Below are 15,998 nucleotides of genomic sequence, written 5' to 3'. Positions count from 1 at the left end.
GGCGGGACGCACAGCTCCTCTGGCACATGTGTCATAGGTTTGCCAATACAGGGCTAGGCAATGGGGGTTAAGTGACTTGTCCAGGGTCAGTGGAAGTACTGAGCCTTATAATTGCCCCTAAGTTGCTTGTTTCTATGATCTTGGTTCCGTTCCCTTAGGCCTTTTTTGTTGTGGTACTACATACTTAGCTTTTATTATTTAAAATGCTATTTCTTATAAAGCATAAATTAAATATAACAAGGTTATATAAGCAATTCAAATATTCCATTGGTTAATTCAACAAGCACTTGACAAAGAACTACTTTCAGAAATATTTATTCATTAAAATATTCTCTCAAAAATAAAGCATTAACAAAACAACTTATAAATTACTATATTTGAAAGTAAACTTGGATCATAGGTTAAATGATTATAATAAACACCAATTTCCCTCCATATGCTCTAGTACGTCTCCAAAGTGAGGGGAATTTTATGTTAATTGGAGTAAACATGGAAAATGATCAAATTAACTATGCTAACTGGAAATCCAGTACATTTTTAACTACTATCATCTAAAATTGCAGTTTCTTTTCTTGGACATAAAAGCCTATATACTTTTAGCTACTAATATTAGTATTTGCTGAGTTAACTTTGTTTACAATATCCTTTTAAGATATTTCAAATTACTTTGCCTGGATTTATTTTCAGTTTAAGAAACTTAGGAATATCATGAAGGAATCAAAAGTGAGATAAAACAAAGCATTTTTTATCCCAAAATGAAATCTAGTGCTACTGTTAGGGTGAAGCAGGAAACTCTTAAAACTAGATGTGTAAATCATCCCTGGTGAAGGCAGACATATCATTCATAATTCATAGATCACTTCAAACACTTCATATGAACAACAACAACAAAAACCTAACCACTGAGAGGTAGAAAAAAGAGAAAGACGAAATAGTAAAACAATGAATAAGCTGGCATGCAAAATTCATTTAGAATGAGGGAGAAAATGAAATATGTACCCGCTTTAAACTTGTCAGATAAAAAAGAATTCAATTTCCTCATTTTTCACCTCCCTAGAAAGCTTAAAATACTGCCCAACTTTAAGACTCTAGAAAAGAAAAAAATAGCTGACAATTGTCATAATCTCATATATGGAGGAATTAGCAAGTGTTAAGTCAAGTTGACCGAAGGATAGAAAAAACTGTCTGGGTTCCTCAGATACATCATGTTAATGCCAGCACTTTCTCTTTGCAAAACCTGGCATAAGCAGCTTCAGAAAACAGTTTCACTGAATATCTTTTCTCAAAACAGTTCATTTTCAAATAATGTATTAAGAATACATAATGGCATATATGCTAGGGAATATCAAAATCCCCATCCATACAAAATTTAGGGAAAAATGAAATTGTCTTCCTTTACTACTACTTGTAGAAAGCTAAACCAGAGAAACTAATCTGCATAATTTGGCCATGCAGCCAGACTTCATTTGTTACATTCTTGACTAAATTCTCAAAAGCAATATGCCCGAATACAAAGACATCTTTGTTCTCCCATCTAGCTAATCAGTTTACAGCTACTGGGAAAAGAAATATTTTGGCAGAAAGCCACAGTGCAGGGTGCTAGTTTAAAGTGTAAAGGTGAATGTCCAAATAAGTTGACTTTCTACTTTACAGTAGATATATATGTTCTGGCACTGTGAAACTATGAGAATATGAAAAATAAATTTGAAAACTCTGATCAAATTAATTTAAAGCAAACATTTTCTTGTATGCTACCAAGAGTCACAATTTGGGAAAATATTAGTGCCATAGCCAATAATCTAGACTGACATCTGACTTATCTAGCAACCTCAAGTATCCAAAACACAGCCAAGAACCCAGAGGGGGGAAAAATTACATCACAAATCATGTACATTGCACTTAAAGAAGACTCCTCTTGGTCAGTCTAGATTACTGGCTATGGCACTAATATTTTATACCAAATCAGAGCCTATTTATTCCTACTTTAGGCAATGTAATACAGTACATATTTGCAGAACAAAGGATTTTGAAGTCAGGAGGCCTTGATTTCACTACTCAAGTGTGATTACTGTGTGATCTTAGGAGGAAGTCATTTAACTTCTCTGGACCTCAGTATCCTCATCTGGAAAATGAGTCTAATTCAACAAATATTTATTATGCACTATGTGCAAGGTACTGAAACAAAACATATTTCGCATTGTTAAGGAAAGTATTTAGTAAATTGCAAAGTACTATTTAAATGCTCTAGTTATTATAGGCAGGCCCAAAAACGACATCTAAGAACTACAGAAAAGACAAAAATTAGACAAATTCTCCCAAAGCATAGCATTCTGTGTCTATAGCCAAATTGGGACTTTTTAAAATACATAAATATTCCCATGTATTTAAAATACATAAATATTCCCAAAATAATAATTCATGAAATGTGGTCCTTGAAATGTCTGATTTGATATTAAACACCTACTCAAATATATAACACTCTAAATCAACTCATCTGAAATACAGATACTTTTTCTATTAACAGTTTAAGCAAGAGTATTCATTTGCAAAGAAATGTAAGGAGTAGGGGTTGTTGGCTACCATGATAGACAAAAATGTTTCTACTCTCAAGGAGAATAATGCAGGAGACAAAGATGTCAAGATACATAGAAGAGCAGTGTAGCTGTGTCACCCACCAGGCAGGTCATTTTTTTTTTCCTTCCCTAAGCTTCAGCTTTCTCACTTTCTATATATAAAAAGTTCCCTCCTTTTCAATTCTACATTTTTCAGTCCTTGGACTATAAAGGAAGATTTAGACTTAAAGTGAACAATCTAAGTTATATCCAAAGGATTTCATTAGAATTATCAAGTCAATTATGTTATTAAACAAAACAGTATCATCTTTAATACTATCCCTTGGCAATTGGCTGGATATCAGTTAAATAATGACCATATAACAGTATGTGGTTTTCTCTTTAAAATTTGTTTTAGGTTTTTTTGTCCTCTTAGGGTTATATGGGACCACTTCTAAATACATATTTTTACATTGCCCTTTAAAAAACAAAATACAGTGGCCTCGATGGTCTTGAAGTAAATAATAGTTTACCATTTAAAATGCCTTTCAAAAAGCAATACCTTGGGGACAGCTGGGTAGCTCAGTGGATTGAGAGCTAGGCCTAGAGACAGGAGGTCCTAGGTTCAAATCCGGCCTCAGACACTTCCCAGCTGTGTGACCCTGGGCAAGTCACTTGACCCCCATTGCCCACCCTTACCACTCTTCCACCTATAAGCCAATACACAGAAGTTAAGCGTTAAAAAAAAAAAAAAAAAGCAATACCTCCTAAAGAGACATTTATAAAATAGTAATGAGGTTTTAAAATCTGTATATTTTTTTCAAATACATAAACCATAGTTCCAAAAGAAAATACAATATGATGGCAATTACAATAATTTCTCCAAGTAGGATACAAGCTCCTTGAGGTCAAGTATCATTTTATGTTTGTTTCTATATGCCTAATGTCTACCCAGTGCTAGGTGCATAATAAGTACTTCATAAATATATGTAACCCAGTAACAGAATTTATCTTTCAGAATTAAAAATTATAAGAGTTGCTAAGAAACTAAGCAACTACTGAGTAAATTTAAGAATACCACTAAAAATGAGACATTTGGGGGTCTATTCTAAAGGAAAGACTGTAATAATTCTCATGTATCTGAAAAAAATTGGAACTGGGACCAAGTGCCTAAAAGTCACTAATCTTCCCATTGTATAATGAGAAATTCTTATTAAGTACACAAGCTATTCCTTCTGTGTAGATAAACAAGCATCTTAGATGTTTTCTATGTTCTAAGTACTGGGAGGCACTAGGGATAAAAATAGAAAAAGACAGTAGTCCCTGACCTCAGGGAACTTGCTAACCAAAAACATTCTTCATGATGATGCCTGGGCAAAAAATTGACCTTTTGGCAGTTCTTTTAGACAGGTAAAGTCAAGTTTCAAATATAAATGAATTTCTATTTCCAAACTAGATAAGAAAATTTATCATTTCAGCTAAATTAGTACGTAAGTAAACCATCCATACTATTAGATTAAAAAGTTAAGCATTATCAGTAAGTTAGTGTCTAATAATCTTATTGTAGAACATGAAACAGTTGAAATTACTCATTTTTTGTTATTAAAAATGTAATATTTCTCAAGAGTTAAAACTTAAAACTATACCATTTAGATTCTAGTTTGCCTTCACTATAAATTTAATCAGGATATCTTTCTTACAGCTGGCCAAAAAAAAAAAAAAAAAACTAGCTAGTAATAGAAGATCTAGAATCTTCTTTGTAAAAAACACTTTCAGGGTTTAATTCTCTCTTCTGCTACTATTTCCATGGCAACAGCACTAGAAATATGCAGTTATCCCCTGCCAACTAAAACCAGCCTTTGTTAAAAACAAAAAACAAAAAAACAGGTATAGTATTCAATACTATTCAATATATAGTACCTCAAGCCCCAAAAAGTTATCAAGTAAAAACAATTGATTCAAGATACAGGTTCCTAAACTCAAAACAAACAAAAAAAACTAATTCTGATACTTATGAAGAGCTCTTAACTCTGAGAATCCCCGTTTTCTATAAATCAGAAATATGATCTTAAAGAAAATCACAAGAAATCCAAAATGTAAATGAAACTATTTTTTTATAAACCCTTACCCTCCACTTAAGAGTCAATATTATGTATTGGTTCTAAGGCAGAAGAGGAGTAAGGCGGGGGCAGCTGGATAGCTCAGTGGATTGAGAGTCAGGCCTAGAGATGGGAGGTCCTAGGTTCAAATCTGGCCTCGGACACTTCCCAGCTGTGTGACCCTGGGCAAGTCACTTGACCCCCATTGCCCACCCTTACCACTCTTCCACCTAGGAACCAATATACAGAAGTTAAGGGTTTTTAAAAAAAAAGAGGAGTAAGGTAATGGGAGTTAAGTGACTTGCTCCAGGACACACAACTAGGAAGTGTCTAAGGTAAAATTTGAACTTAGGACATCCCATCTCTAGGTCTGGTTCTCAATCCACTGAGCCACCCAGCTGCTCCCTAGATATTATTTTTAACAAGTTACTAGCAAGATATAGGAAATTGCTGTCCAAACAAATTAGTTTACTATCAACTAAAGAGGAAGACAGTGGCAGTAGGATATGATTTCCAAGTTTAAAACTGTTTCTTGGACCAAATAGTACCTAGTTATGTTTATATAACCTGCTGTATAAATAGCCATTAAGCTCTTGTCAAGAAAAGTATCAAAATAAAGTGTGATAATGTATGGTTATAAATGGACTAATTGTGCTTCTTCCTTGACTGAAAACGTCATCATTTGCATTAAGTTCCTATAAAACACACAAAACTAGAACAGAATATTCTCTGATGAGGAAATTTCCATTAAAATGTTGTTTAATTCTACAAGGCTCTAAAAATAAAATTCTAGTCTTAATGACAATATAGGCCAAGTGTCCATTTCTCCACTATTTAGGAAACTGATGTGAAGAAAATCTAAATAGGAAAAATGGATGCCTTGTTTTGATGTCTATTGAAATTAATAAAGAAGAAAGATTGAGATAAATATTCAAAAAGGAATCCAGAAAGGTCTGAATTTTATTATGTTAAAAGGAGATCAGAACTCAATACACAAAAAAGATGGTATTATAATCCAACTCTTTTAAATCTTAATCAGATGAAATGATTTATCAACTTTTATTGCATGGTTATTGAAAAAGCTTAATATTCACACTCTACCTAAAAACAAGTGTTATGAATAACACTACATATTCCCCAACTACAGGAGTATACTATATAAAAATTAAGGCATAATGATTAAAATGAGAAGTGTGGGAAATTTTTCCATACTAAAGGTTCTTGAATGACTCTTGATCAAGTTCATACCTCATGTATTTTTAATACTCTGGTACAGTTTAAAGTAGATTAGAGTTGAGTAACAGCATGTCATGCCAGGTGTTATGATTTGTTGTCCTAGAATTTGGGTGCTACATAGCCACTACTTCCTATCCACCACCGTTATGACATCATTATTCTCTTCAACTCTTTCCTATTATAAGATATCCCCTGAACCTGCTGGCTGATTGTCTCATACTTTCTTCATTCAGCAAAAGTACAGAAGGCACACATATATCCTCAGGTAAACAAATTAAAAACTAAAAGAAAGTTTTTTCTCTTCAGGGTTTTGGTGCCAGTCATCAGAAAAGTTGTTTAATGCAGAAAATGCTATGATTTCAAATATTCTTTCACAATACTAAGAAAGGATATTTATGATTTATGGAATAACCTATAGTATTCATGTCATTCACTATAAATATATTCTAAGTAGCAAGAAAAAAATCCATCTAAAATAATCAAAATAAATATAAATTATAAAGCAAACAATCATTATAGATTTAGCGCCAGAAGAAGTCTCAGAGGTCATTTAGTTCAACTTTCTCATATTAAGGATGAGAAAACTAAGGCCAAGGGGAGGCTAAAGTGTGTGTGAGTGTGTGTGTATCCAAAGCCGATTGTGTATCTTTTCCTATAAACCAATTTTATTTAAAATAGCAACAAAATAACAGTGAACAGAATAGAAACAGGAATCTAAATTCATTCTTTCAAGAAAATCTGGTGATTAAAACATTAGCGATTGTTTGCCCTATACAATTGAAAAAAATCTATAAATATAGTGCAAAAAACAGAATCAAGCAATATACATTCATTAAACATCTATTCTATGCAGGCATTATGCAGAATGTTTATTTCTAATTAAGTCATAGTTTTTCTGAATCACACTTACCTTTTTTTTGTATAAAAATCCTAAGCAGTGGATTGGCTGTTGAAACAGCTTTATGATAGTTATCATCATTATTTATAGGCAGTAAGTCTCCATGAACATCTGCATAACCTACTAAAACTTCAACATTGGGTATCTTATGAACATGCTGTAGTAATCCATAAAACTCTTCGAATCTTCCAGGTTTAGATCGTTCCAGAGAAAATCGACGAAATTCTGCTCCAAACTAGAAACAAAACATACATAACAAATTACTTCTAAGAAAAATACCAAGTCATAATTCCAATATTGACAAGCATTTGTTTAGCACCTATGTGCCAAAAACTGTGCTAGACATTGGAGATCTAAAAGTCAACAGGATACTGATATTATATCATATTAGCAGGTTAAAACATTTCCAACCAGTTAAGTCAGGAAAAGTCAAAATGTAACTTAATGCCTAACAGCTTTCTTACCAAAGCAAAGAAATAGAATTAGCACTATAGTATAATGGAAAGAGGCAGCTATGGCTCAATGGGTTAAGAGCACTGGGTCTGGAGTCAAGAAGAATTCAAATCTAGCCCCAGAAACTTCCTAGTCGTATGACCTTAGGCAAGTCACTTAATCTAATTAATTGCCCAACAAAAAGGATCCACAAAAGGAAATGGCAAATCATCTCAGTATCCTTGTGTTCTATGGAGTCATGAAGGGTCACAACTGAACACAAACAGCAAGGCACTGATTTAAGACCAAAGGCCTGTGCCTACTAACTACATCCTGGCTCTACTACTAGTCCATTTACTACCTGGTGAGACCCATCATCTTTCTCGCCTGGGCTGTAAAACAAAGGGGGAGATAATTTCTAAGGTCCCTTCTGGTTCTAAAATCCGGATTTCCTCCTCTGAGAAGGCTAGGGACTTGTCTTTGTCTTTTTCCCCTAATGGTCACAGCAGTCACTACACCATTATCCCATGCAGAATTATTTGAGCTTTGAGTTCTTGGATCAGGCACTAGATTCAAGACCCGACAAAAAGGTCTTTCTGTTACTATTACCTTTATGAAGCTAGTGCTACAACCATTATTATACTCAATCCATCCATCCTCACATCAACAGGGTTAAAATAAGTTTTGTTTCTATCATGACTGAAACTTTTAATTCCTAGCAAAGAAATAAGAAAAATTTCTGCCTTTTAGATCTTTCAAATTAGTTTGAACAAAATGTACAAGAAAAAGGTGCAAAAATAATATGTTGTGGACCATCTAGATCACTCAGGAGAAAGAACCACACCTGGAAACAGAAGGTTTGTGGTCCAAATCTAGCCTCGGACAATTCCTAACATCATCCCTATTGCTTAACCTTTGCTGTTCTTCTTACTTAGAACTGATACTAAGACAGAAGGGTTAAAAAAAACAGAATCAAAGATTTAAATCTAGAAGGTACACTAGGTTATTTAATCCAATTCTCTCATTTCACAGGTAATAAAAATAATGCTCAGAAGAGACCAAGTGACAGTGCCTAAGGTCAAAGATTAAAACAGTGACCCTGCCTAAGGTCAAAGATTAAAACCCAGGCCTTCAGACCCATCATTCTTCTCACTGCATCCCTTGGTAGATTATCTGAGAGCTATTACTGCCAGAAAAGTAATCATACTACTGGTCAACCTGAGAATGAGCGTCCCCAAACCTAACCGTGCTAGTCCTCAAGCCCCAAAAGGTCACCAGCCCTTTCCAGTGTGGTTGAAAATCTGCCAGATCACTGGCACAGCTTGCAAGAACCCACCTCCTGGTACTTTTAATGAGACTTTCATGGGGAAAGGCAAAATTTTTTTTATTATTAACTTATACCAGTAAGATCAAAGGAAAGGTTGAATTGCTAACCAAAGAAGAGAGAAGAGAACCAACATTCATTAATCCAGAACCTCAGTACAGAATATGAAATTCTGCCTCCACTACTTTCCTATTACCCTTTGGTCTCTCATCTGATCAAGGACAGGCAATAATGCAGAAACACTCAACCAATGATAATTTTTTTGCTTCCTCAACAAAATATAACTACACAACATATATATCCAACTATAATTGAATTAAGTCATGCTAGTAGATAGAGCACTGGATCTTGAATCAGGAAGACCCACATTCAAATCAAACCCTATTAGCTGTGTGACTTTTTTTATCCACTCTTTACCCCAGTTTCCTCAGCAGTAGGAGGAAGATAATTAAAGTATATACCTTTAAGTATTTTTTGTGAGAATCAAATGACATAATATTTGTTTAAAAGCACTTATGGGGGCAGCTAGGTGGATGGGAGGTCTTGGCCTGTTTTCTGGCTCTGTGACCCTGGGCAAGTCACTTAACCCCCATTGCCTTTACAGCTCTTCTGCCTTGAAACCAGTACATAGTATGGATTCTAAGACAGAAGATAGGGCTTTAAAGGGGAGGGAAAAAAGGTCTTAGCATAGTGCCTGGCAAAAAGTACATATTATATAAAACTTATTCCTTCCCTTTCCCTAAAAGGAACATTTTTAGTCATAGTCTGAAAACTATCACAGTTCTTTTTGAAAAATTTCATCCTAATAAAGCAAGCATAATAAAAATGGATAAAAAATATCAAATCAAAGTAACATTCAATTAGAAAATCTCAAAATTGGAAGGGGTCTCAAAAAGCATCTAGATCAACCCCTGAACAGTAATCCCCAGTAAGTGGTCATAATATAACAGCAGCATAAAGATTAGCAACCTAAATCAAGTACATAAAAGAAATGTATTTTTCTGTAAAAATGTAATAAAAGTTGCTGAGTACTGATCTCACTAGAATGTTGTGTATGTTAACCACAAAAAAAAACACAAAGACTTTTTGAAATGATACTATAAAAATAGGTGTGATAATTAATAGAAGCCTCTTCACTGAACACAGCAAATAAGCCTTTCTTGACAACTCAGTGCAATACAAACTTCAAACACCATCACTTTTGTCCATCTTTCAATTTCCAGACCTGTTACAGTTTTTCTACCAAAGAAATTTACTTCTTCCCAAGGCTAGATAAATATGGTAAGGCTATAGATGTTTCAACAAATTCCTTAGGTTCCTAACCATTTACTTTTTTTTTTTTTTTAAACCCTTAGCTTCCAGTCTTGGAGTCAATACTGTGTATTGGCTCCAAGGCAGAAGAGTGGTAAGGGTAGGCAATGGGGGTCAAGTGACTTGCCCAGGGTCACACAGCTGGGAAGTGTCTGAGGCTGGATTTGAACCTAGGACCTCCCATCTCTAGAGGCCTGACTCTCAATCCACTGAGCTACCCAGCTGCCCGCCCCCCCCCCATTTACTTTTCTAACCAGTGCCTGATTCATTCAAACATAATCATTCCTTATACTATGTACTTAAATCATCTACTACTGAACTACCACTAACAGGAAAATATTTAAATTATTAAGGATAGAGGTTTATATTGTTGCCAATTAAATTTTCCAAACTCACTATTTTGGATAATTCTAACTAACTAAATACCATACTTACACAACCAGTAGTAGGACATACATAGGTATATCACAAATATATAGGAACTTTGTTAAATTGACAATGATCATCCCCCAATTGATAAAGGATCAAAAGATATGAATAGGCATTTTTTGGAAGAAATAATCAAAGCAATAGTCATATTTTTAAAAATGCTCTAAATCATTGACCAAAGAAATGCAAATTAAAACAACTTTGAGATACCATCACAGGGGGCAGCTGGGTAGCTCAGTGGAGTGAGAGTCAGACAGGAGGTCCTAGGTTCAAACCCGGCCTCAGCCACTTCCCAGCTGTGTGACCCTGGGCAAGTCACTTGACCCCCATTGCCCACCCTTACCAATCTTCCACCTATGAGACAATACACTGAAGTACAAGGGTTTAAAAAAAAAAACCCTCTAATCAGAGATACCATCACATACTTATTAGATTGGCTAAAATGACAAATGTCAAAGGAGATATGGAAAAATTGGGACACTATTATACTTCCTGGGAAATTGTAGATTGATTCAGCCATTTAAGAGAAATCTGGAATTATGCTCCAAAACTTATAAAACTGTGTAGATCCTTAGACTCTACAATACCATTGGTGGGTCTGTTTCCCATGGTTATCAGGAAAAAAGGAAAAGAACCTATACATTTTAAATATGTATAGCAGTTCTCTTTGTGACTGGTAAAAAACTGGAAATTGAGGGGATGCCCATCAATTGTGGAATGACTAAACAAGTGGTGGCATTGAACTGTGACAGAATGCTGCCATGTTTTAAGAAATCTAATTTTTTAGAGCAATCTAATTTTTTTTAAATATGGAAAAGACTTGAATGAAATCATGAAGACTTAAGCTAGCAAAACCAGGACAAATTTGTAGATAGTAATGCAATATTATTCAGAGTTAACTGTGAATGATTAAGTAATTCTGAATAACATGAATATTCAAATCAGGATCTATAAAGGAAAATTCTATCCACTTCCAGAGAAAGAAATGCTTTATGGAAGTATGGACTATATGATTTTACATAAATATCTGTCAAATGTTGGCCTTTTCTAGTGTGGGGTTGGGAGAGAGGTAAGGAGGCAGCATGGAATTCAAAATGTTGCAAAAAACAAAATTAAAATTTTTTAAGTACATATACACACAGCAGCTTTAAGAGGCAATAAATTTAAATACATTTCTGAAATATAAACACACTAACATTTGTCAAGAAAATAAAGTGATTCATACCTACAGCTATCTCTGAGTTTAGTCACACCTACACATTACAAAATAAATAAAACTGAATAGAAACACCCTTCATATCAGGGTTAGAGTCCTATGACAACATCAAAAGTCAGTTTCTTGTTTTAATTACCCTGATGCTATCAAAACTTCATATTTCTTAGTAAGTTGGAAAAAATTTAAAGGTGTTTCTCAATATTTGATGCCAGGTAGATTTCTCAACAGGACTATCATTATTACTAAAATTTAATAGATTTTCACATTTAATCTTAGTATTTTAGGTCATTTTGCTAAACATTTGCAAAATAAATTCTCTTCCACATGTTTCTTTTTTCTTAATAGGATGATATATTTTAATTAAGGCAATTGGAAAATTTTATGGCTTTACTATGGACTGCTCTTTTATAAATAATGTTTTGTAATTTCTGGCAAAAATAAGTCTTCCAAATAACAAGTGATATTATTTTGCTTTTTGCAATAGGATTAAGAGGAACTTTTTACAATGAGGGAAAACACTGGACAAAAAAGCAGATACAATCAACTATTATCAAGAGAATGATTCACTATGTATGCTTTCTAATAGTTAATTCTTACTATCCAGCATGTCATCTGAACAGTAAACTTTTTCTCATGATCACTGGATAACTAATTTTAAGATTAGCCCAAGAAAGGCAATGAAATCAGGAAGTGCTATAGCTCAAAGAATCAATACTCCAAGGTTATCAAAGGACTCTATAATGATAACTGGCTGCAAAAGCTCTCACCTCAAGAGATAATTAGACAGGTAAGTCTGCTGCACAGAAAAGATACATTTCAAAGTCAAAAAATATCCCTGTTAATGAAGAGATACCAGTACCTCAGCAGTATTCAGAGCCAAGTTCTTACTTATAAAATCAACCAACTTTTAGCAATGATTATTACAGAGTATATTAAAATTCAATGCCATTACACCAAAAGTTGTGCTATGAATAAAGCAATGTGGTAAACTATTGTTTAAAATATTCTACATGAGAAAATAGAAATAGATATGGCTGTTATCATCATCATTTAAAAATATTTGTCCAAGTTCCAGAAGAAACAATTTCACCAATTAAAATTTCACCCATTTTTTAATGGGCATTTTCATCAATGATACTAAATTTATTGACAAAATCCACTTAAAAGTAATAAGAACAAAGAAATTGAATTTACCCTATTGCTGTGCTTATCTTGTTTATTTATTTATTTGTTTATTTTCATTTTTAAACCCTTAACTTCTGTGCATTGACTCCTAGGTGGAAGAGTGGTAAGGGTGGGCAAAAAGGGTCAAGTGACTTGCCCAGGGTCACAGGGCTGGTAAATGTCTGAGGCCTAGATTTGAACCTAGGACCTCCCATCTCTAGGCCTGATTCTCAATCCACTGAGCTACCCAGCTGCCCCCTGTGCTTATCTTGTCAACCATAAGCCATATATACAGAGCATGTATCTCAAATAGAACTAACTCTTCCAATGACTATGAGAGAAGAGTTTATAAAAGCTGAACTTTAACATATCGAATATGCCATGCAAGTTATTTAACTGAAACCACATACACATGAGAATTTTTTAAACGTTGATTAATATTCATTTTTTTTTTTTTACATTTTTAAACCCTTAACTTCTGTGTATTGGCTCCTAGGTGGAAGAGTGGTAAGAATGGGCAATGGGGGTCAAGTGATTTGCCCAGGGTCACACAGCTGGGAAGTGTCTGAGGCCAGATTTGAACCTAGGACCTCCCATCTCTAGGCCTGCCTCTCAATCCACTGAGCTACCCAGATGCCCCCTTAATATTCATTTTTAACATGGTTACATGATTCATGCTCCTTCTTTCCCCTTCACCCATCGCACTCCCCCCACCCATGGCCCAATGACATGTGTCATTGATCAAGACCTATTTCCAAATTGTTGTTAGTTGCATTGGTGTGGTAGTTTTGAGTCTACAGCCCCAATCATGTCCACCTCAACCCAACACATGAGAATTTTAAACCAAATGGCAGAAATGTGAAAATATCTCAAAGTCCAGTCCATAATATACATCAATTTCTTTCGACAAGCATTTGGGGATCATTATACAAGGCATCATAACAAATGCTCATCACTCTGTATGACCTAGAATTTAAAATTCCATCATGTTTAGAATGAGTATTATTAATTCATTAATAATTACCAACTGGCTATGTTTAAGCCAATAACTGGTTTTGAGATCTGTGCACTACTTAAGAATTTTTTTTTGTTAACCTAAGCTCCAAAAAACCAAATCTGGTGTCAGAATTAGGAAGGCATGGGTTCACTATCAGTATGACAAGATTGATTCTGAATCCTATTACTGTCAGGTAAGCAATTTCAATTTGCAGAGACAACTCCCATGAAGGATGGAGAGGGAAGAGTATGTTCTTTAAAATCCAAGTCTAAAGTTGTTTACCTGATAACTACATTTATGTTCTAATTAAATAGTACATAAAGTTGCAACCAAATTTTACAACATATAGACACACACAGGAATATTAATTTTTGGAATATTAAATTTTAAATACAACACAAATGTGGATCTCCTTAATCTCATTTTAAAGATTACAGAATCCTGGTTACTGATCCCAGGAAAAAGAATTCATTTCTTTTATGTATCCTTAAAGAAACCTTTCCCTAGTACCTACATTCCATAGATCAGCAAACCCTCAGTACTCATGAATTCAATTGTGTAATATTATGTTGCATTTGATCATTATTTTGTAGCTACTTTCAAGAAACTTTACATGTTTTTCATCCCTCTGTTGTACTATGTTAAGCTTATGATGGGCAGAGGCCATATTCTAATTGCATCTACCAAAAGCCTAAAGCAACGTTCGGTAGTTTTCTCACTAACCAGCTATATGAAATGATGCAGGTCTCTGGACCTCAAGTAACCACAGTGTAGGTGGAGTAGGGGGAGAAGAGGTTGGACAAGAAAGTCTATATGATGGTTTCATCTAGTTGATGTTCTCTGAAGTTAAGGAAAGGTTCATTGGAACTGAAATGGCCCCATTTCCTAAGCAACTGTTAAATCTCTTTTCCGAATGCCTTTCCCACCAGACCTTGGATCACACCCTTACTGTAAGACTTACCGATATCCCCACCACTCGGGGGCTCAGTCGATATCTAACTGGTTTTTGACTCATAAACTGTCTTATAAGTGGTTAAAAATTGCACGTCTATGTGTTTGCGTGCGTTCGTTCCCTTCTAGACAGACCAAAGTTCTGTTGTTAAGTATTAAAGAAATTTTAAAATTCTTTTGTGGTGAGTTATTACGTTCAAAGAGTAAACAGATAACAAGATTACTTAACAGAAAAAACCTTATTTTTGCTACAATAGGGAGCAAATCTAATTGGGTGATGTAAATTTTCTACTCCCCCGGCTAGTGAGAGGGGAAAAGAGCAAGCATTATGTAAAACTGAGTGTTAGGCAGCTTAACTCTCAACAAAACCCTAACCGCTTAATCCAATTCGGTCAACCAAATCAAGTTTTCCTCCTTCCAGCTAACTCTTTTGCTAGAGTATAACCCCTTCTTTTCTACACCCACCAGCAGGGTTACAAAGTGTGGAGTTGGAAAAAAGGAATGTTGGTTAAGCACAAGGTAGCAATAACTTGATCCTCTCAGGGTCCCGGGCAGGTTAGGCACAGGTGTGTATCCACATCTCACCATTCGGGCCCGTCCCCTAGTTTCCTGCCCAAATTCCCACTTCCAGACGTTCCGGGTCGGGTCACGCTCCCCCACCTCCCGTGCCCCACCTGTGCCTTCTTACCCCTCACCCTCTCCTCCGTCTCTCCCAATCTCCCGTGCTCCCAGGGCCCCGCACCCACCTTGCTTTTCACCTCCATGGTGCCCAGGCAGCCGCTGCTCGCGCCGTGCCGGTGAGTCCGGTTCATAGTGAGCGCGGGGGTGGATGGGGGTGGGGGAGACGGACGGTCTGTCAGTCCGGCGGGCGGTCGGTCCGCCCAGGCTTCCTCTCCCGGGGCGAGAAGATGCGACAGGAGGAAGGGGCTCCGGCCTGCTACGCGAACAAACCACCTGCAGCCGCGGTGGTGGCGGTTTCTCCTCTTCCTCCTGCTTCGGCTTTCAGTCCTTCAACCCGCAGAGCTGAGGAAGAGGCGGCGGCAGGGGCAGCGCCCGGCTGGAGGCGCGGAGGTGGCTCCGGGGATCCCAGGAGGGGGAGGGGGCGGCCAAGAGCGCCCAGCCTCGCTCTCGACTGGCGCGTTCCCGCCCGCGCTCGCGCGCGCCCCTCACACACCTGCAGTTAGATGGGGGGTTGGGGGGTGGGGAGGCGCCACGACTGCGGTGTGCGCGCTAACCTGCCTGACCGGACCCTGGAAGAGAGGCCCCAGAAGAGGAAGAGAAGAAGCGTCAGACTCTTCTCGCCGGCCCAGGCACGAAAGCTGAAGTCTACCACCGATAAGCTCCACTAGTTGAATGGAATGGAGAGAAAGAGAAGGGAAGAAAAGGGAG

The 15,998-nt window shown here is 36.2% G+C and overlaps 1 protein-coding gene across 1 annotated transcript in view; it reads right to left on the bottom strand.

Moving 5' to 3' along the window:
* PARD6B (par-6 family cell polarity regulator beta) overlaps positions 1 to 15,421 on the bottom strand; it is a 17,823-nt gene extending 2,402 nt beyond the window's left edge. The window contains exons 1-2 of the mRNA XM_044661106.1: positions 15,356 to 15,421; positions 6,798 to 7,020 (exon numbers count right to left, since the gene is read on the bottom strand). Of these exons, the coding sequence (XP_044517041.1) occupies positions 6,798 to 7,020; positions 15,356 to 15,421 (289 nt within the window). The remainder of the gene's footprint in view (positions 1 to 6,797; positions 7,021 to 15,355) is intronic.
* Positions 15,422 to 15,998: the final 577 nt, after the last annotated feature.

The sequence above is a fragment of the Gracilinanus agilis genome, chromosome 2 (genome assembly GCF_016433145.1).
Source record: "Gracilinanus agilis isolate LMUSP501 chromosome 2, AgileGrace, whole genome shotgun sequence".
Classification (NCBI taxonomy): Eukaryota; Metazoa; Chordata; class Mammalia; order Didelphimorphia; family Didelphidae; genus Gracilinanus; species Gracilinanus agilis.
Note: the sequence above shows the minus strand (reverse complement) of the source record. Positions and strands in the feature narration are given on the sequence as shown.